Source organism: Cicer arietinum, chromosome 3 (genome assembly GCF_000331145.2).
Source record: "Cicer arietinum cultivar CDC Frontier isolate Library 1 chromosome 3, Cicar.CDCFrontier_v2.0, whole genome shotgun sequence".
Classification (NCBI taxonomy): domain Eukaryota; kingdom Viridiplantae; phylum Streptophyta; class Magnoliopsida; order Fabales; family Fabaceae; genus Cicer; species Cicer arietinum.
This window is the reverse complement of record NC_021162.2, coordinates 41,983,458-42,006,042: the sequence shown is the minus strand read 5'-3', so window position 1 is coordinate 42,006,042 and position 22,585 is coordinate 41,983,458. Positions and strand designations below refer to the sequence as shown.

General features: G+C 36.1%; 1 protein-coding gene across 1 annotated transcript in view; it reads right to left on the bottom strand.

The window, feature by feature from the left end:
- LOC101493298 (phosphoglucan phosphatase LSF1, chloroplastic) overlaps positions 1 to 21,277 on the bottom strand; it is a 21,702-nt gene extending 425 nt beyond the window's left edge. The window contains exons 1-9 of the mRNA XM_073366558.1: positions 20,767 to 21,277; positions 18,626 to 19,085; positions 18,454 to 18,525; positions 17,447 to 17,568; positions 16,857 to 17,072; positions 12,852 to 12,957; positions 999 to 1,111; positions 573 to 717; positions 1 to 47 (exon numbers count right to left, since the gene is read on the bottom strand). Coding sequence (XP_073222659.1) covers positions 1 to 47; positions 573 to 717; positions 999 to 1,111; positions 12,852 to 12,957; positions 16,857 to 17,072; positions 17,447 to 17,568; positions 18,454 to 18,525; positions 18,626 to 19,085; positions 20,767 to 21,155 — 1,670 coding nt within the window. The 5' untranslated portion in view covers positions 21,156 to 21,277. The remainder of the gene's footprint in view (positions 48 to 572; positions 718 to 998; positions 1,112 to 12,851; positions 12,958 to 16,856; positions 17,073 to 17,446; positions 17,569 to 18,453; positions 18,526 to 18,625; positions 19,086 to 20,766) is intronic.
- Positions 21,278 to 22,585: the final 1,308 nt, after the last annotated feature.

Here is a 22,585-nt window from a genome sequence, read left to right as displayed (position 1 = left end):
TCTTTTTCATTCAAAGGCCTTTCAATCACCTTTACAACGTTGGCATCCTAGAAAAACAAAAATCAAACAATTAAGTGAATTGGCATTGAACTTTATTGTAAGAAGAACAAACAAATTCTAAGTTAATTGGCATTGAACTTTGTTGTGATAAACAAACAAACTCTCACATAATATTTAGTGCATGTTTCGAATCATGGTGAGTTCGACGAAATCACAACGACATCTTGATTTTGTTGAAAGTCAAATTTAGATATTTTGTCAAAATCGCAATGACACACTGTAATTTTACCTAACTCACCGTCAATCAAAACATGTACTTAATCCTTTATATGAATGCCACAATCGTGTGCAAATCTAGATTGAAAATACAGATTGCACTCGAGAATTGGCAGGAATAAGCTGATGCAGAAAGCAAAAGCAATAAAAATTCAAATTAAAAAAGATAATACATTTAAGTTAGTAGGTTTGCTGTCCTCAAAACGTAGCTAACGAATAATGGCTTTATACAGAAACCAACATATTGAACCATTTATGTAGAAATATCAAAATGCAAATATTGAAAGCGAACATACTTTTTGCTGTTGCTGAACAGAAGGCCGAACGCTGGCAGTTTCACCAATCACAATAATATTGTTAACATTTCCACTATCATCCCTTTCAGCCGGTGAAGCAGTTGAATGCTTCCATTGTCCATTAACAATGAATTTGTAGTAATACCTGAAGGCAAGGGAAGATGTCACATTCATGTGATGCAAAAATCTTGCACGAAGAAGAAATCAAGTCACTCTGTTGGGTATTGTTTTGAGTTTTTTTTGAGGGGGGGGGCAACTCTATGCTTTTGACACAAGTAAAATAGAAAGAAAGAAAAATAGTCAAATAAACGGCAGTGTTTAGTATAAGAATTTTTAGCCAATTAGGTCGTCAAGCTGAGGTTTCAGATGGAAAAATAATAGACCTGGAATCCATATAAAGAATTATGGTAAAAGTAGCACACATACTTTGCTTGTGGAAGTTTAACTTCTACTTCATGTCTTGATCCACCCTGATGCTTTGCCTTAAGCGGTTCTTTCCAATTTCCAGTAAAGTCTCCAACCAAATTTACATCCTCTCCCTGAAAGAATACAAGAAATTTATATCATAGTACCATACACATAAAAGATCAAAAATAGAATACGTTAAATTAAAGATTTTTTCATAACTGCTCCGTAAGTGCAGCTTAAATGGCCAAATGTTGTGGGGGAATTTCATATACCAGGGCGCAGGTTCCCAATATTCTTCTTCTCCGCACTTAGTGTGTCCAAAAAACAGAGGGAGCACCTATAAGTTAAGGGCATAATTATGTTTTTACAGGAGCTTCACTGTTGTGGTAACTACTAAAAAACACAATGCAATGGCTTTATGCGTAGTGCCACGGGGAAGCTATCCAATGCCATGATTGACTACAGATATCCTACATGTGTATATTAACAGTATTATTATCTTAGCTGGTGGCGTCGCTAATAAAAAATTACTACACCAGATAAGCAACTAAACTGAGATGAAGGGCCTTGGAAGGTGGAAATTTAGTTGCAATGAGAAGTAAAAAATAAAAATGAAATTGTGTTAGTATGTTGGGTGCAAGCCCAAATTAAATTAGGCCCCGCATGTAATTATTAGTATGTGGTGTGTTTAAATAGAATAAGGATGATTCTTGAAAGGCATCTGGTGGTCAATTTATTTGGTTTGGGAGAGACTAGGCTCTCTAGTTCCTAGAGGATTAGTTATTCTCAAGAATTAAAGTAAAATTATATTCATTGAATTGAATTATGTTGGCAATACATCATATATATATACATATATATACTAGATTACTAAACAATCAAATCCTATTAGTACTCATATATAACTAAATCTCTACTAGTACTCCTATTCAACTAAAGCCCTATACTTGAGGGATATTAAACAGAAACAGATTTTGACACTCCCCCTCAAGCTGGTGAATAGGTGTTTTCCATTCCCAGCTTGAATACAATTCTTTCAAAGTTGCTACTGTTTAGCCATTTAGTTAGAAGATCTGCAAGGTTGTCATGCGAGGAGTTATATGGAGTGCAAATGAGGACAAAAAGAAATCTCAAGTTGCTGCAATGAAGGCAGCAAAAAGGGCCACAATAAAGGTGGCTAAGAAATAGAAATCGCAATGAAGACGGAACCGTAATGAAGGCGGCAAAGGGACCACAATGAAGGTGGCTAAGAAATAGAACCGCAATGAAGGCGGCAAAAGGACCACAATGAAGGTGGCTAAGAAATAGAAACCGCAATGAAGGCGGCAAAAAGGTCCACAATGAAGATGACTAAGATTTCAGGAAAATAGACCGTAGGTATATGCGGAAGCGAATAGGTATAAAAAAATCTCAAGTTGCTACAATGAAGGCAGCAAAAAGGGCCACAATGAAGGTGGCTAAGGTTTCATGAAAATATAAACCGCAATGAAGGCGGTAGGTTTATGCGCTTTATCCCACCTCTTAAATTTGGGATATGTTTCTTTGAGGGTTCATCTGTTAAGTATTCTGCCATCCTTTTACCTTTCAAAAACGTGTGCACAATTTGAGACCACTTCAAATAATTCTTCCCATTCAACTTGTGAACGAATGAGAGGTTTTGCAATTCGGCTTGGAATTTTTTATTTCATGTTTCAGTATCAGTTCCATTATGAATCACTACTCATTCTCCCACCATGGATGAAAAACAAAAAACAACAAGTTTCTCTTATTTACAATCTACGAAAAAACGGCGGCAATGGTACAACACTCCCCTCAAACTAAAGCTTAACTTTAGCTTGCTACAAGAAAACAATATTTTGCTCCACAAATAATAAAAAAGATGGAAAGGAAACCCAGGGATGCATTTGAAGTCGGAGAAAATTGCTATAAATATAGCCTAGCCAGATAGCCTGATTGATCATTAGTCTGAGAGAAATTCATGGCAAGCAATTGAACAAAGCGAACTTCGTTCTTCTAAAAGACTGCATTTGGAAGCTTCAAAACAATAATATCGGAGACTCAAAATATTTAAACTTGAATATGTTTCAAGGAGAGAGTGGCATGCTTCAGGGAGATAAAGGCACGACCAGTACATCACATCATGAAAAAACCTGCAGAGGGGGGCCAGAGACAGCTGCATGCATTCTCACGCACGAATTTGTGGAGGTGCGTAACACCCATACATAGAGAAGATGGACGCGCGGTGGATTGCGGCGGTGTTTGTTGACTTTGGATGCGCACTAGAAAATTCAGCTGGTGTTGAATTTTTCTTGGCTCCTAGGTAGTAATTTGATTCGATGTTGCAGTTTGAAGGTTGAACTATCTTCCTGAACCTTTTGATCCTAGACACAGGCTTCATAAAGGAGTGCCATGAGCTTTTTTCTGCCAAGCAGGATTTGATTGATAAAGCTCTGAGAGTTATGGTTGAGAATATAAATTTGTTGCAGCGTATGAAATTATCTTTGGCATCCCTTTTACTGGTGAGATGACGTTGCATTCACTAACTTCAAACAAGTGATTGATGAATGGACAGATCAAGAACAGAAAAAGAAAAAAAAATGTCATTGGAAAAAACATAGTGAAAGTGGTGCTTTTGAGGGCAACTGTAGCGTCGTGGCTGGTTGCTAGAAAGGCAGCGTGCTGCCGGCGGCATTTGCCGCAGCCGACAACGGTTGTGAAGCACAAAGACAGATCACAATATCAGAACCTGTTCTGATACCATCTCAAGAATTAAAGTAAAATTATATTCATTGAATTGAATTATGTTGGCAATACATCATATATATATACATATATATACTAGATTACTAAACAATCAAATCCTATTAGTACTCATATATAACTAAATCTCTATTAGTACTCCTATTCAACTAAATCCCTATACTTGAGGGATATTAAACAGAAACAGATTTTGACACTCCCCCTCAAGCTGGTGAATAGGTGTTTTCCATTCCCAGCTTGAATACAATTCTTTCAAAGTTGCTACTGTTTAGCCATTTAGTTAGAAGATCTGCAAGGTTGTCATGTGAGGAGTTATATGGAGTGCAAATGAGGACAAAAAGAAATCTCAAGTTGCTGCAATGAAGGCAGCAAAAAGGGCCACAATAAAGGTGGCTAAGAAATAAAAATCGCAATGAAGACGGAACCGTAATGAAGGCGGCAAAGGGACCACAATGAAGGTGGCTAAGAAATAGAACCGCAATGAAGGCGGCAAAAGGACCACAATGAAGGTGGCTAAGAAATAGAAACCGCAATGAAGGCGGCAAAAAGGTCCACAATGAAGATGACTAAGATTTCAGGAAAATAGACCGTAGGTATATGCGGAAGCGAATAGGTATAAAAAAATCTCAAGTTGCTACAATGAAGGCAGCAAAAAGGGCCACAATGAAGGTGGCTAAGGTTTCATGAAAATATAAACCGCAATGAAGGCGGTAGGTTTATGCGCTTTATCCCACCTCTTAAATTTGGGATATGTTTCTTTGAGGGTTCATCTGTTAAGTATTCTGCCATCCTTTTACCTTTCAAAAACGTGTGCACAATTTGAGACCACTTCAAATAATTCTTCCCATTCAACTTGTGAACGAATGAGAGGTTTTGCAATTCGGCTTGGAATTTTTTATTTCATGTTTCAGTATCGGTTCCATTATGAATCACTACTCATTCTCCCACCATGGATGAAAGACAAAAAACAACAAGTTTCTCTTATTTACAATCTACGAAAAAACGGCGGCAATGGTACAACACTCCCCTCAAACTAAAGCTTAACTTTAGCTTGCTACAAGAAAACAATATTTTGCTCCACAAAATAATAAAAAAGATGGAAAGGAAACCCAGGGATGCATTTGAAGTCGGAGAAAATTGCTATAAATATAGCCTAGCCAGATAGCCTGATTGATCATTAGTCTGAGAGAAATTCATGGCAAGCAATTGAACAAAGCGAACTTCGTTCTTCTAAAAGACTGCATTTGGAAGCTTCAAAACAATAATATCGGAGACTCAAAATATTTAAACTTGAATATGTTTCAAGGAGAGAGTGGCATGCTTCAGGGAGATAAAGGCACGACCAGTACATCACATCATGAAAAAACCTGCAGAGGGGGGCCAGAGACAGTTGCATGCATTCTCACGCACGAATTTGGTGGAGGTGCGTAAGACCCATACATAGAGAAGATGGACGCGCGGTGGATTGCTGCGGTGTTTGTTGACTTTGGATGCGCACTAGAAAATTCAGCTGGTGTTGAATTTTTCTTGGCTCCTAGGTAGTAATTTGATTCGATGTTGCAGTTTGAAGGTTGAACTATCTTCCTGAACCTTTTGATCCTAGACACAGGCTTCATAAAGCAGTGCCATGAGCTTTTTTCTGCCAAGCAGGATTTGATTGATAAAGCTCTGAGAGTTATGGTTGAGAATATAAATTTGTTGCAGCGTATGAAATCATCTTTGGCATCCCTTTTACTGGTGAGATGACGTTGCATTCACTAACTTCAAACAAATGATTGATGAATGGACAGATCAAGAACAGAAAAAGAAAAAAAAATGTCATTGGAAAAAACATAGTGAAAGTGGTGCTTTTGAGGGCAACTGTAGCGTCGTGGCTGGTTGCTAGAAAGGCAGCGTGCTGCCGGCGGCATTTGCCGCAGCCGACAACGGTTGTGAAGCACAAAGACAGATCACAATATCAGAACCTGTTCTGATACCATCTCAAGAATTAAAGTAAAATTATATTCATTGAATTGAATTATGTTGGCAATACATCATATATATATATATATATATATATATATATACTAGATTACTAAACAACCAAATCCTATTAGTACTCATATATAACTAAATCTCTACTAGTACTCCTATTCAACTAAATCCCTATACTTAAGGGATATTAAACAGAAACAGATTTTGACAGTTATTAATGTCAATTTCTATTTTATGTGACAGATTATAACTTGTGTAACTGACCTTTTGGAGTTAATAACTGTAACAGCCTCATCTTGGGGGAACTTTTTATCATTATATCATACTTGTAATGTTTTAGTCAATTACATGTTCACTATTATGCTTACGTGAGTAATTAGTAATTTATGTGTATAGAATAGAGGACAATTCATTATATAGTGTTAGTGTATTATATTAAATGAAATCTAGACTCCAAATATCCCTTCAGTACCCAAAAAAAAGAACACTAATATATTATTACATTATCTAAAGAAATCTAATAAATGTCTACTAGTGTTGCATGCATGGTTACATTATATTGACCAACCTGTCCTCTTCCTTCCTTGCCTCTAAGTTCGGTCAACTAAGGGAATGAGGGATGGCCACTTGACTCACTCTCATCTTTGTGAATCAATAAGCTTCATTTATGTTGAATAAGAGAAAATGAGAGAGACATATGGTGAAACCGTGTTTCTGAACTACACAACGGAGTCTGTTTTATATAGACTCAAGGCAATAAATACAAAAATAAATGAGATATTATCCCTATTTACATGATATGTAATAAATATAAATATATTTTCAACACTCCCCCTCAAGCTGGAGCATATAAATCATATGCACCAAGCTTGTTACATATATAACTAATTCGATGACCTCTCAGTGACTTAGTGAATACATCTATCAATTGATCATTGAAATTAACAAAACTAGTGGTGATGTCGCCTGATTCGATCTTCTCCCTTACAAAGTGACAATCTACCTCAATACCCAAGAAATAGCGGAGCTTGCCAAGATCTTTAGTTTGAAACTGATGAGATAAATGTTGTTTCAACTGGAGTATGCCCTGCTGATCACTACCAGTTATGACAATATCATCTACATAGACAATCAAGTAAATGCACCTTTGGGTTGAGTGGCGATAGAAAAGAGAATGATCAGCTTCAATTTGAATCATGCCAAATTGTTGCACTACTGTTCTAAATCTACCAAACCAAGCTCGAGGAGACTGTTTAAGACCATAGAGAGACCTCTGAAGTCGACAAAACATGGTAGAGGACTCCCCCTGAGCAATAAACCCAGGTGGTTGCTCCATATACACTTCTTCAAGGTCACCATGCAAAAAAATATTTTTAATGTCAAGTTGATGTAGAGACCAATGTTTGATGGCTGCAATAGAGAGGAGTAGTCTAACAGAGGCCATCTTAGACACAGGAGAGAAAGTATCACTATAATGGAGGCCAAAAATTTGAGTGTACCCTTTTGCCATCAAACGAGCTTTAAAACGATCAATCTTACCATCAAGACCAATTTTCACCATATAAAGCCAACGACATCCTACTAAAGACTTTCCAGGCGGTAAAGGAACCAATTCCCATGTACCACTACTCTGAAGTGCACACATCTTGTCAATCATTGCTTGTCTCCACTCTGGGTGAGATAAAGCTTCACCTGGAGATTTAGGAATAGAAACAGAAGACAGGGAAGACAAACAAGTATAATGCAAAGGAGAAAGACGATGGTAACTCAAGCCAATGTAATGAGGGGATGGATTATGAGTAGGACGTATGCCTTTACGAATAGCAATAGGAATATCAAGGGTCAGATCTAATAAAGAAGAAGGTGGCGGTGAAGGAGCGTCGAAAATGACCTCGGTATCAAGAACAGGTGTAGGGACATGTACAACCGATGGTGGTTGACGACGACGGTATGTCTGAAGAGGTTGTACAATTGGAGGATCAACAAGAGGAGTCTCAAGTGGGACAATGGGAGGGGCCACCGGAGGTGTCTCAGGTGGGGCATACATAATAGGCTCTGGTGGTAAAAGAGAAGGTGAAATAGACTTTGGTGGGTCCATATGAGTAGTTGTAGACAAAGGATCAGGAAGCGACTCATAATATGTAACAGACTAAAAAAATGTGACATCAGCCGATATGAGATATCGTCGAAGATTAGGAGAATAACAACGATAACCTTTTTGGGACCGATGATAACCAAGAAAGACACATTTTAATGATCAAGTTAAAAGTTTGTCAAGACCAGGAGTGAGATTTTGGATAAAACATGTAGATCCGAAGACCCGAGGAGGAAGTGAGTGAAGAGGGACCAGGGAAGAGGATCGAGTGAGGGACTTTGTTATCAAGAGCAAAGGCATGCAGTTTATAAGATAGCACGTCGTTAGAATAGCATCGCCCTAAAAGAGAGATGGTACATTACTATGAAGAAGGAGAGTACGAGTGGTTTCAATAAGGTGCCGATTTTTGTGTTCGGCTACCCCATTTTGTTGAGGTGTATGAGCACAAGATGTTTGATGAAGAATGCCGTTAGAGGTCATAAAATTTTGAAATTAATGGGACAGATATTCACGGGCATTATCATTGCACAATGTGCGAATAGATACACCAAATTGAGTTTAAATTTCCTTATAAAATTGTTCAAAAATAGAAAATAATTCAGACCTATTTTTCATTAAAAATAACCACGTACAACGGGAAAAATCATCGATAAAGGTAACAAAATATCTAGACTCAAGTGTGGAAATAGTACAAGAGAGACCCCAAACATCTGAGTGAACTAAAGCAAACGGGGAGGAAGCTCATTTATTAGTTCGATCAGTGAAATGACTACGAGTGTGTTTCCCTAACTGACACGATTCACAATTTAAGCTAGATACTTTGGTTAGATTAGGTACTAATTGTTGAAGTTTGGGAAGACTCGGATGACCTAACTGAGCATGTATAGTAAGAGGAGAATATGTGGTAGGGCATGTTGTTGATGGGTTTGAGAGATAATAAAGGCCTGTTGAAGTTGTGGGATTTTAGAAAAAAGGAGGAGAGAAAATAATAAGGGTTTGAATATTATTGATAATAGTTTAATGCTTACTTGATTACAAAAGATTCAATATTAATCTCTATTTATAGAGAAACATAGACTCAATCCTAAATCCGGAACAAATCATAATAATAATGAGAGATATTCTAAGATATCTCTATGATTATAAATGGATCTTAATAAATAATTTAAGATACTCTAATATAAAAGATATTATAGGATATTTTATAATATTCTGACACTCTCCCTCAAGCTAAAGCTTACTAAGTTTTAGCTTGTTACAAGAAAACAATGTTTTGCTCCGTAAAATAATAAAAAAAGATGGAAAGGCAACTCAGGGATACAGGTGAAGTCGGAGAGAATTGCAATAAATACAGCCTAGCCAGATAGCTGAAATGATCATCAGCCTGAAAGAAATTCATGGCAAACAATTGAACAAAGTGAGGTTCGTTCTTCTAAAAACTGCATTTGGAAGCTTCAAACCAATAATATTAAAGAGGCATTCTTCAATGAGAGAAAGGCAAGGCCAGTACATCTAGGACAAAGATAGGGCCAGTGCATCTGGGAAAAATTGTCATGCTAAAGTGTGAGTCATGAAAATAAAAGACATTGTCAGAATGATTATCAATGGAAAAAGAAGTCATCACTAATATGATTCGTCTGTGGGAAAAGGGACACCACCGGAATGATCGTCGGAGGGAATAGAAGTCACTATTATAATCTATTAGTAAGAACTAAATTGCATGACAAACACAGAAGAAGAAGCAGCGCGACTCTAATGAAACGAAGCCATGATCGATCAACGGAGTGAGAAAATGCGTCCAAAACAGGAGAGATAACGGTTGTTTGAACAATAACACATATTTTCGTTGATCAAAATTGGAAAGTAAGGGCAAATTTGAAACCGTGAGGTCGAGGCGAGTTCAACAAAAAAGGCCACGTCTAAAACGGCTGCTGGACGCGCCGTCACGCGCAGTGAAGAGAGGCGGCGCGTGGATCTGACGTGCGGTGGACGGTGACGCGCGTGCGGTGGCTTTCTGCGGTGCGCTTTGAGGTGTGGGCCGATCTGAAAGAGGTGAAGCTGATGGAGTGGCCGTTTGCCGGAAAAGTCGCTGGAAACAGTGGCAGTGACAGCGGCAATAGCGAGCTGAACGGAAAAGGAATGATCAAGTTAGAAAAAAAAAAATTGTGATTATATATTCCCAAACTGTTGGAAACTTAGAAGCGGAATATTGGCAAGACAGTTCAAGGAGGATCAAAATAGGCTCTAGATACCATGTTGAAGTTGTGGGATTTTAGAAAAAAGGAGGAGAGAAAATAATAAGGGTTTAAATATTATTGATAATAGTTTAATGTTTACTTGATTACAAAAGATTCAATACTAATCTCTATTTATAGAGAAACATAGACTCAATCCTAAATCCGGAATAAATCATAATAATAATGAGAGATATTCTAAGATATCTCTATGATTATAAATGGATCTTAATAAATAATTTAAGATACTCTAATATAAAAGATATTATAAGATATTTTATAATATTCTAACAAGGTCATTAGACTCACATCCGACACCAATTTGTCGTCCTGATATTCGATCTTGCAAAGTAACATTGCAATTAGTAAATGTGACAACACAGTCATGAGAACGAGTCAATCGACTGATAGAAATTAAATTAAATGGACATCCAGGCACATAAAGGACAGATTTAACTAACAGAGTAGGGAGGATTTAGACAGTGCCAATTCCTTGAGACTGTGTTTGGGAACCATTGGCTGAGACTATCTTAGTTAAATAACCAGATGTTGTGAGAGAGGAGAAAATAGTCTTATTACCAATAATGTGATCAGATGCACTAGAGTCGAGAATTCATGGGCCATGAGAAGGTGAGATACAAACAGGTGAATTACCACTTTGTGCGGTCAAAACAGCGGAACTCGAGTTCTGACAATACTCTACCCACCGAAGAAAATCTTCATAAATAGCCATAATCAATAAGTAATTACCTAAAACCAGCAGCGAAACAGTGGCGGAAGAGGGTTTTTTTTTTTTTGCGATGAACAGTACCGCACGCAATGAACAGCGTCGCGCGATGAACAGTTGACTGATTTGCTGAAAAAATGAACAAAAAGCGACAAAGAAAGGGTAAACCGAATTGAGACATGGTTTACCGAAAAAAAATCTCACCAAAGGACAGTGGGTCCCAGGGTAATCACGGTATAGGGTTGTCTCTCTTAATAGGCTCTAGATACCATGTTGAATAAGAGAAAATGAGAGACATATGGTGAAACCGTGTGTCTCTGAACTACACAACGGAGTCTGTTTTATATAGGCTCAAGGCAATAAATACAAAAATAAATATGGAAGATATTATCCCTATTTACATGATATGTAATAAATATAAATTTTTTTTGCGATGAACAGTACCGCACGCAATGAACAGCGTCGCGCGATGAACAGTTGACTGATTTGCTGAAAAAATGAACAAAAAGCGACAAAGAAAGGGTAAACCGAATTGAGACATGGTTTACCGAAAAAAAATCTCACCAAAGGACAGTGGGTCCCAGGGTAATCACGGTATAGGGTTGTCTCTCTTAATAGGCTCTAGATACCATGTTGAATAAGAGAAAATGAGAGACATATGGTGAAACCGTGTGTCTGAACTACACAACGGAGTCTGTTTTTTATAGGCTCAAGGCAATAAATACAAAAATAAATATGGGAGATATTATCCATATTTACGTGATATGTAATAAATATAAATATATTTTCAACAATTTCATTACTCTTCCTTCATCCATTTTCTGTTCAGCCCCATTACCATCCCAACCACCCTTAATTCTTCATTCCACTATCACAACTACCCTTGATTCTTCTACCATATTTACTACCAACACTTATTCATAGATTCCACCAAATTAAGACCACAACACATACACGCGCAAAAGTCTCATCACTTCTATTATGTTCGGCTAAGGAAAAGAACAAAGAGCAAACAAACACAAATTTCAACTCCTACCTCAAATATAAGGAAGAAAGGGCAGTGAGAAATTAAGCTATGAAGGGGAGAAGAATAGGATCCACTTTGGAGTTGTAGAGATCAAGAACAAATTGGGAATTTCCACTATCTTCTCCTAAAATCCCTAAGGTAACATATAACCCCCAACTAAAAAACCTCTCTAGAGTGTGTTATGGTTTTAACTTAATTTTGAAAGTAATAAAGTAAATAATTTTCTAGTTCCATTCTTGAATTTTAGCTTTTTAAGTCTTGCATGTGATGTGTTTGTTGAATGTGCTATGTCAAAGTCTGTTTCATGAAATGCATGTTGTGATGAGTTTTAGATATAAATTGAGTGACTGCTTTGTTATTTTTGGCATGCTATTGTAAGATGGGTTACATGTAGCTTGTTTCTACTATAAATAGTGATTAAAATGAAATTTGAGAGTTAGAATGGGAAGGATTAGTGATGAAATTCGTAAAACAGGATTCACAATTAGAGTCTTAGTCTTAGGAATTGTTTCATTTATGTAAATTCTTTAATGTATATCTATTTTAGCCTATTGTATCAATTGCTTAATTTTCCATTTGAATCAAGTTTAAAATTTAAAAGTTTCACAACTTATTTTATTTCACTTTAAAAACATTTGAAAATTGCTATATTTTTTATAAAACCTTATTTAAAGATTAGGGGGCTACAATAACCGCATGAAATCAATCAAGTCTGCAGTATTCATATTTACACCCTGTATTATCTGCATCCAACAAATTGCTCGATCAAGTGCAAAGGCGAATTTCACTAAGGGACAAAAATATATCGATGACCTTAGAATTAAGTATGAAACTATTGCAAAACTGTTTTATGATAACAAATCAATCATTAGAATTGCTAATAATCTGATCCAATTTCCAACATCACAAGACAAAACATATTAAAATAGAACTACATTTCTTTAAGGAGAATCAACTGAGTATCATACAAGTGCTCCTAATCCTCTTTAAGAATGAAAAAAAAAAAATAAAAGCCAAAAAACAGCAATGAAACTATAATTGACTAGTTTGTTACCTCATGACCATTCCACACAAATGTGACAGCATGAGTGGGAGGACCATCATGTTTGCCCTTTTCAATCATAGCTATAAGATCCCATGTTGCCCATGCAATTGCCGGCCTGCATTAAGTTTATATGAAATGCTTTCTTAACCGAAAAAAAAATGAAGAATGAAAAGAAGACCCCAAAATAGTTACCAAAGGAGGAAACAAAGGAAAGACAGAAGCAATACTTCAGATATCATAATAATCTTTGTATGAATTGTGGGTTATCGTGTTATTGTGATTTTCGTATGAGTTGAACTTGAAACAGTAAATCACCTAGGGTGACATCTGTATTTTAAGAACACACCTATTTATAACACAAACTATGAGCTCTACGAATTCTCAAGTCTTGAGATTGAATGCATACTAATTTATCCATCAGCATCTTCAATTTGTTCAAATACTATTGCTAAGAGTCCCACATAGGATGGGATAAAGCTGGAAAATAATGTGTTTACAAGTGGGGCCAGTACTCACTTTACAAGTCGGTTTTGTAGGGTTGAGTTAGAACCAACCCAAATTCTAAGATGGTATCTGAGCTTATCCAAAATCCACTAGGCCACCTGCTATTCGGTCACAACTATCGGGCCACTCAGGTCATGCTCCAAATATTCAGTCCTAGGCATGAGTGAGGGGTGTTAAGATTCTCACATTGGATAAGACTTGAAAATGTGTTTATAAGTGGGGGCAGACCGACAGTCCTCACTTAAAAGCCAATTTTGTAAGGGTTGAACTAGGCCCAACCAAAATTCTAATAACTACGTTTCAAGACATGGAAGAAATCTTTCTGTAGCCTATAATGAAATCTATATAAAAAAATAAAGAAATATGTTGCAGACTCGTTCATGACAAAGTTGTTCTTTGGAATAACCAAAGTGGGTAAATAATTGATTGTCTTTCCATTGAGACATTTAAACCCAAATTTGGATTTTAGGGGTGAAAACGAAAAACCCAATATTACTCAAAGGCAAGGAACTCGATGAATGAACAAGTTTTGATGCAGAAGAGTGTAAATTGCAATTGCAGAAGAAGTATTCTAAGTCGAGAAAGAATACGAGTTTGTTTCTAAAATGATGATTGATTTTTTTCTTGGACCACTTGGTCATGTTATGATATAAACATGGGCAATTGGGAGAATATTCTAATAACCTTTCCCACTCAAGGAAAAAATATCAGCAAAGTTTGAGAAGAAAGACCTTCGAAAATTCAAGTATTTCTTGGAGATTGAAGTGACACTAAAAACAAGACATTTTTTTCTTAAAGGAAGTTGATCTTTTGCAAGAAACAGAAAAACAAAAATGTAAACCTGCAAGTGTTTTCAAATAAGCAAAATCCTAGCATAAGCACATAAAAGGAGAGTGTCAAGGTTGACAAGGGTCGATATAAAAAATTGATGGGGATGTTGATTTACTTGGCACACACTAGACAAGACTTGGCATACGTAGTCAATCTTGTGACTTGTTAATTAGTTCATGCATGACCTGAGGATAAGCCACTTGCAGACTGAAGATCGTGTTTTGTATCTCAAAGTCACTCTAGGAAGAGGACTCTTGTTCAAATAGAGATGGAAGCTTGACTATGTATAATAATACTAATGTATATTATATGCAAGCATAGCGAGTGACAGAAGACCCACTTTAGGCTAATGCCCTTTCTTGAGTATAAGCCTTGTCACTTGGAGGAGTTGGAAGCAAAAGTGTAGAGGCTCAACCAAGTGCTAGGTAGAATTTAGATCTATGGCACAGAAAATATGTGAGCTATTATGGATGAAAATTGTGTTTGATGACTTGAAGATAAAGTATGACGGCCCTATAAATTATTGAGGCAATAAATCAGCTCTCAGTGTTACTTATAATCATGTTCAGCATGATAAGACAAAACAAATTTAGATGGACCGACACTTCATCAAGGAAAAATCAGATATTAGATCGATAACAACTACCTCCATCCCATTAGGGCACAAGTTGGAAGATGTGTTGACAAAAGGCTTGTCAGTAGAATCCTTTAACCAACTTACGTAAGTTGGAACTGATCAATATCCATTCACCAACTTGAGAAGCAGTGTTGTAAATATATAGTAAATACATAATTGTCATAACTGGTAGTGATCAGTGTGACATACTCCAGTTAAAACTACATCTTTCTCATCAGTTTCAGACTGAAGACTTTGGTAAATTTTGCTACTCCTTGGGTATTGAGGTAGCTCAATCCAAGGATGGCTTAGTAATTTCACAAAGAAAATATGTTATGAATATTCTTGAAGAGACAAGTTTATTGAATGTCAAGCTGGTTGATACTCCTATAAATCTAAATGTGAAACTTCTACCTAATCAGAGGCAGCAACTATCAGATTCAAGGAGATACAGAAGATTGGTTTGCAAATAAAACTACATCACAGTCACTCGTCTAGACATTTCATTTGCAGTAAGTGTGGTAAGTCAATTCTTAAGCTCTCATTTCCAGGAGCATTGGGATGTTGGGATACAATCTTGAATTACATTAAGGGTGCTCTAGGAAAATGTCTAGTTTATGAAAATAAAGAACGTTCCCAGATAATTGGTTACTCAGATGTTGATTGGGCATGCTTTCACTAATTGATTGGCAATCCACTTTTGGGTGTTGTGTATTAGTTGGAGGAAATATGTAATGTATACTTGTTGGAGGAAACTTGATATCCTAAGTAAGAAACAAAGTGTGGTTGCAAGATTCAATGTTGAAGCTGAATACAAGATCATGACATTAGTGACTTGTGAGCGCATTTGGTTGAAACAATTACTCAGAGCTTAAATTTGAAGGGGAAACACAAATGACACTCATTTCTTATACTCAAGTGTCATTGCATATTGCATCTAATCCGGCTTTTCATGAAAGGACTAAACATGTTGAGATAGATTGCCACTTTGTTAGGGAGAAAATCAAATCATGCGATATAACCACTAGCTTTGTCAATTCCAATGATGAATTGACGAATGTCTTCACTAAATCTTTGAAAAGTCCTCAAATTAGTTATATATGTAACAAGTTTGGTGCATATGATTTATATGTTCCCGTTTGAGGGGAAGTGTTGAAAATATATTATGATCTTTGTATTTATTGTATAGGCATATTGTATACTATCATCTAAGTAGGGATAGTATCTTTTATATTTATCTTTGTATTTATTGTCTAGAGTCTACATAAAATCGACTCCACTGTGTAGGTTATACACATGGATTTTTTTATTTAACCCCACTAATTATGTCCATTAGCTAGAGTTTGTCTATACATTGAGATTAGTGCTTGTACTCTCAACATAAACGAAATACTAAACAAAAATATTTTTCTACACTATGGTTGATACAATGAGTATCCAAGCAATTGGAGAACCCTCCCTCAAAAGCTAGTTATAAAGGGAGAAGAATCAACCCACTTAAATACCCCACCATGCATCTCATACTACTCAATGTGGGACTTGGGCACTCGATAATATCCAAGTCTCTAGTAGAAAGACAAAAAACCTTCAATTTTTTCTATTAATTTCCATTTCAAGGCTTTATTGTTGATGGGATAAATTCAGGATGATAACTCACCGACTATATAGCATACGTAACACAATCTATATGCAAATTTCACTAGCCAAGCTATTGAACTCTTTGTTTTTTGAAAGTACTTGCGAATTAAGAATGGCTATAAGAAAGAGACCATTGCGATATAGGATAGAAGAAAACACATCTAATAATAAAATAGTGGATAATTATGTTTCGAGAAAATCAGCTGGTAAGTGGTAACCAATAATCTTCCATTGAAATTCTTCAGGCTGAGACAGAACTCGTAGTAACTTATCAACACTCACCTCGAAAGAAAAAGAACTTGTATTGTTCCTATATTATAAAATATACAGGACTATATAGCATGCTCTCGTGCCATTTTGAACATAAAAATTTAACTTACAGTCAACATGTGATACAAAAGTGTTTACAGTTTAGCAAGAATAACCTGTCAGGCCTGCACGTGTGCATCCCAGTGACCCAAGTATAGGCTGCATGAAGGGAAATATCTGTCATCCAATGTAGGTATGCAATCACACAAGCAGGAGACCGATCAAATCCAGAAGTGCAAGTAACAAAAACACGAAGATTCTTTCTTAGCAACCGTAATAAAAGCCCAACACAAAATGGGAGTTTTTTTCTCATGTCATAAGAATCCCCTTCCCTGAAAACATAAGGAAAACTAAATCAAAGAAGAAAAGAAAATTTGAGAAGAAAGTAAGGATAGAAGTTATGATGCCAACTTCAACTTCTACAAGGAAATATTTGTTATTCACTTCAATTTAGAATTAGTAATAGTATTCTAAAATACCAAAAATAAAGGAGTTGAATCATATTCAGTTCTCAAAAATCTATATCATAAATCGAATCTTGAGTTGTTGACACTTGCAATTTCTTGTTCATCAGACTATCATTAATATAGACAAGGTTGAAAATTCAGATAGAAATATGAGATTAAGATATTACAATAGACAAAATATCTTAGATGATTTCTTAAAAAAAATCAGAAAAACTGACATGCTTTGAACACTATATTACCGTATAGGATAGTTGATCATGAGAATATTATTCCTTTGACAAGATTCATTGATTGATTTTACATTGACTCCCCAATTTTCAGCTTCAGTTCCACTTTGGAAGTTCAGCACAGCAGTAACTCCCTGTACCATTAATTTCCAATTATAATGACAGAAAGATATGATGCTTAAAAAGCTTTATATAGAAAGAAAAAAACATCAAAAAAATTACTACAGTCAAGAAGAAAAGATATATTTGATGGGAATTTAAGGACAAAAGAAAGAGATGTTTTAAGTGCTAGGCTAGCACTCTGTTTCCTTAGGAGTTATAAAATATCTGCTCACTAACCACAACAAGATATGACACACTGACAGTCTGACACATTTCTAGAATCCAAAATTTCCATGTTACAACATGATACCTTTGACTTTAAACATCTTGGTTAAATGCTTTGTGCATTTCAACAATGTTATGGATTTAAAAGTAATATAACAAAATAGAATGATAAACTAAAATGGTGAAATGGTATATTAATAACACAATGAATCAGTAAATGAACAATGGTTGGAGATGAATCTCCTTACAAAATGAAGAAAGTATATGATACTCTCAATGATGAGAGCACCCCCTCTTAGATGGGAAACAACCCCAATACTCCGCCCCACTAATTCCACTTCACACTCATCATCCCCCTCACATTCTGCTCCTTCCCTTTATAAGGGATTCGATTATATACAGTCATCTACTTAATAATGAGCCTATCATCAATAATGGACTTAACAAAAGGTATAAGCCATAAACTGAAGTTATTTCCCTGGTGCACTGCAGAAATGAACTAGATAGCAAATAGTGACTACAGTACCATTGATTCAATTCAATAACAGAGAGGAAAGAAAAATATGATTGTCTTTTGACACAGACAAGTTTTGCAACTAAATCGAGTATTAACTTATGCATCTGCAATCGTCACTGTCAATGCATAAAACTTGGATTTGGCTGCTAGGAATGAATGAAGTCAACATTGATACCTCAACTTTTGACAAGGTTTCCACGTCATCTACTGTTTGTATACAGGACCCCACATATATTTGCTCTGTAATCTAAGAATTTACAAGATAACAATATCTTATTAAAAATTGCAGAAATGTTCTAATAAACAAATCAAATGAATCACATTACAAAATACAGTAAACCACATACCTTACTATAACGCATACCAAGAGAGTGATTATAGTACATCTCATCCTTGGAACGATCTAGAGCCTGAATATATTCCTCAAGTGGAAAACTTCCGTGAGCCCAATCTCCATCTCCACACGCTTCTTCAGTAAAAACACAAGCAAGTTGTGTTGTGTGTTCACTAACGAAATTTTTTTCACCGTGAGTGATGGCATGTTGATTTTGAATTCCCAATAACTTGCTTCCATTTGATTTAAGAAACTTTGAGTTAAACATCAAAAATCCAGAATTCCCACAGCTCTCGCTAGATGGTTGTAAATTTGATGCCAAAAGAGTCTTGTTCCAAGTGACAATAGGAACTCGACCCCTATTATACAATATTTCAAGATCATTCATCTTATGCAGTAGTTGAATGGGAAATGTAGATGTGGGCCTCTCAAGAACCAAGCTAAAAGAATTTGTTTGCTCCTTTAGCACCTTCCTGAGGAAACCAAAAGACTGAAAAAATGAAAACAAAACACTGATGAACAGAACAAATTATAATGATGAGGATGAAATAGTAACTTTACATTTTTCAACGGAATCTTAGAACTAAGGGCCTATTTGTAGTACAAAAAGTAGAAGATATTGAAGCTCTTAAAAACTAAAGTCACTGAGCAAACAATGACAGGAAAATATAGACAGAAAGTATAGAGAGAAAAGGGCTGAATATAATTGATGATGAAAAAGTAAAAGAAAATGCAGTGGCAGAAACTTCTCCGCCATCAACAGAAAATGATTCCCCTATAACACAATTGTTCTCACACCCCATTCTCTCTCTCTGCCACCTCGTCATTGCCTGCCTTCTATTCTTCATCACATATACTCTCCAAACTTTGAGCTTATTCTGCTGACCAATTGGGCCCAGATCTTCATTTTCGGTCCTAACATTATCCCCTCCGTGAAAAGCAGACTCGTCCTCAAGTCTGAACCTGGGGAATTGGCTCCTAAAAGTCGAACTCCGCCTCCCAAGGAGCTTATTCCACTGCTTTGCCAGTCCACTGAATCAACAATTGTTTCACAGATTCGCCGCCGTTGTTAATAACACAGGTAGCTAAAACTGCCACAAGTTCCCATGGATGTCAGGAATCACTCTCCACCACAAGTAATTCCTCCTATACTTGATAGTTGCCAATGGCTTTCTTTAATAAGGACACATGAAAACCAGCTACATGTGAGCCACTTCAAGGAGTTAACTTTCACTGCTCCAATTTTCTCAATAATTTGGAAAGGACCGTAGTGTATCTAGGAGCAAGTTTGGGATTTATGAAAATTCTCAGTGACTGACTGACTCTCCCACCTCAAAGTGCCTGTCCCTTCTTATCCTATGATGAGCAGCTTGGTTCTTCATCCTGACTTGATCCCGCTGCAATGGTACTTGAATTGGCGCAACACTTCATCACATTCCACCAAACTCGCTGAACCGTTTCCTTGTAATATCCGAATGGTAGTTAGAGGCTGCCTCCCATATACTGCCTCAAAAGGCGAAAAACTCGTGGATGAATGAAGAGTGGTGTTATACCAATAATATAGTTACAAGCAGCAAACATTTGTTCTCTGAAGGAGCTTAGCTCTAGGAAGTAAGAATGCATATTAATACTTACTTCCTCTGCAATGAAATATAAGTAAAAAGGTACATGAAAATTTGATGTATCTGGTCTTAATTTAAGACAAGATACACCAATTTTTCAATTACTCTTTTTGCTATCCAGAGAGAGTATTCCACTGAAATCTCTTCATTTCAAAAATAACACACGCTTCGTGTATCTGACACTAGGAATTAGAAGAAGTTCAACAAAGCAGTTTTATTAAACAAAGAATTCAATACATAAACACAGATAGATACAAAAAAAATTTAAATTGTTTTCTAGTGACCGATTAATAAATTAATAAAAAAAACTAACGAGGTGTCCGAAAGCAAAAAAATGCTAGGAAGCTTTAATAGTGACACTGACACAAGAGACGACACTAACACGTCCACACCAACAATAATTTAAGAAAATGAATTAATTCAACGTAATCATGGTGTGACTCGTGAGTGTTGTGCCGGTGTCTCAGCTACAAATGTCGAACACGGGCATGCCTTCAATGAGAAGTGTGAGAGAAAAAATGAGAAGACATACTGTGTATCACCAACGTCATGAATCTGGAGGAGAGTATTGTGAGAGGAATCACCAGCTTTCTTCAAAGTGTCACCCACCATAATTATCCTGGACTTGTCCGCATTACCCCCTTTGGTGAGAGAGTGAACGATGATTCTTCCATCGGAAGTAAGAGCGAATCGGATACCGAGGGGCTTTTCGAGAGTAACAAGGTACTCGTTGAGATTCATCTTGAATGAAGAAGAGTTGTTACTACTACTAGACATTGCGAAAACCCTATGGTTGTTGAGGATTCTTCTGAAATTGTTGGTGTAGAAGAAGGATAGAGAAGTGGGAGAGATGGAAGAAATGTTGGTGGTGGTTGTAAGAAGTGGAGATGGAGGAGGAAGAGGAAACATGGTTGTGGACATGTGGAGGAAGTAAAGCGTGTGTGAGGTGAGAGAGTATGTTTCGATTTTTTAGTATCTAGAAAGTTTTTAAGGAAGACAAGGCACGGGGTTGCTGCTTGGGAGAGATTAGTGTCCAATGCATCAATTTCGTCATTTACTTCTCTTTAGCACGTGATATTTTTTGTTCGCTTAATTATTCATTTGATCTTTGTAAACAGTTATTTTGATTTAATTCATGCAAAAGTTTGTTTTTTATTTATATTTCTGTAAAATTAAAATAGTTTTAAAATAGTCCTTAAGTAATAATTTAAATTTAAAAAATAATGAAGTGGACAATTAACGATGGTATGACATGTGATGGAAGTAGATGACATGGTTAATTATCTCAATTCATTATAGAGGATTAAAATATAAAATAATTAATTAATTCAAAGTTAGATATTAATTAAAAACAAAAAAGAAAAGGGGTTATAGGAAATTGGGGGTTTTGGGATTTCAAAACACACGACGCGAAGAACAATGCTGAAACGTAATGTGAAGAAGGAAGATTGGTTGGTGTCCAGTGTTCGGTGATTGTGGTGGCTCATGTTGCTCGTGTTGTAGTTGTGATGCGAAAAAGAAGGAAGACTGACAAGTTGAACCTTACGATGCGAAGAAAGAGTGAAAGACGAGTTTGGAATTTGGTAATGTCAAGTAATGGAGTTTGTTCATCCATGGCTTCTTCTGGGCATGGGATGATATATGTGTGTGGTTGTTAATTACCCATGAGGATGTATATATGATACAAGAATAATTGATACAAGCTTAAAATTGATAGGATGAAGACAAAATTGGGAAAAGAGAAAATGAAAGTGAAATGGTTCATTTAGATGTTTCTAATGAGTTTTTTTTTCCTTAGTGTATGGTAAAAAATGGGATGTGTAATGTTGTAATGTGTTTGTATTATGGTTGTGTTAGAAGGGCTCGCTTAGGATGCATTGTTTCTTGTTTAAGTTGTTGGCTTAGGTTGGTGTGTTATGGTTGTATCTTTTTAATGTTTAATAAAATTGAGTAAAATTGGTTTATTGCAATTATTGATCAAAAGGAAACAAAGTCATTTTCATTTGAGGTTTAATGTTGAAAGTTAAAATAAAATAAAAGAGGGAAGGAACCCAGCCTTTAAAAGCCAGCGAACCCTCCTCCTTTTCTTGGGTCGGCCCTCTTTCTCTTCCTTGCTTCTTTTTTCTTTTCTATAGTAATAATAATATGGTGTGTTGGTAATTTGAAAACAAAATACAAATTCTCATTTTTCTACTAGATCTAAATTTCCACTCAATAAGTATTAGAAATGAAAGTTGATATCCTCTACAAGGTGCTGCTTGTAAACTAATTTATTTGAGGTGAAACACTTACTTCCTTCATTTTTTCTCTTTCTAAATTCGTAGAATTTTATACAGTAGAGGGGATGAGTA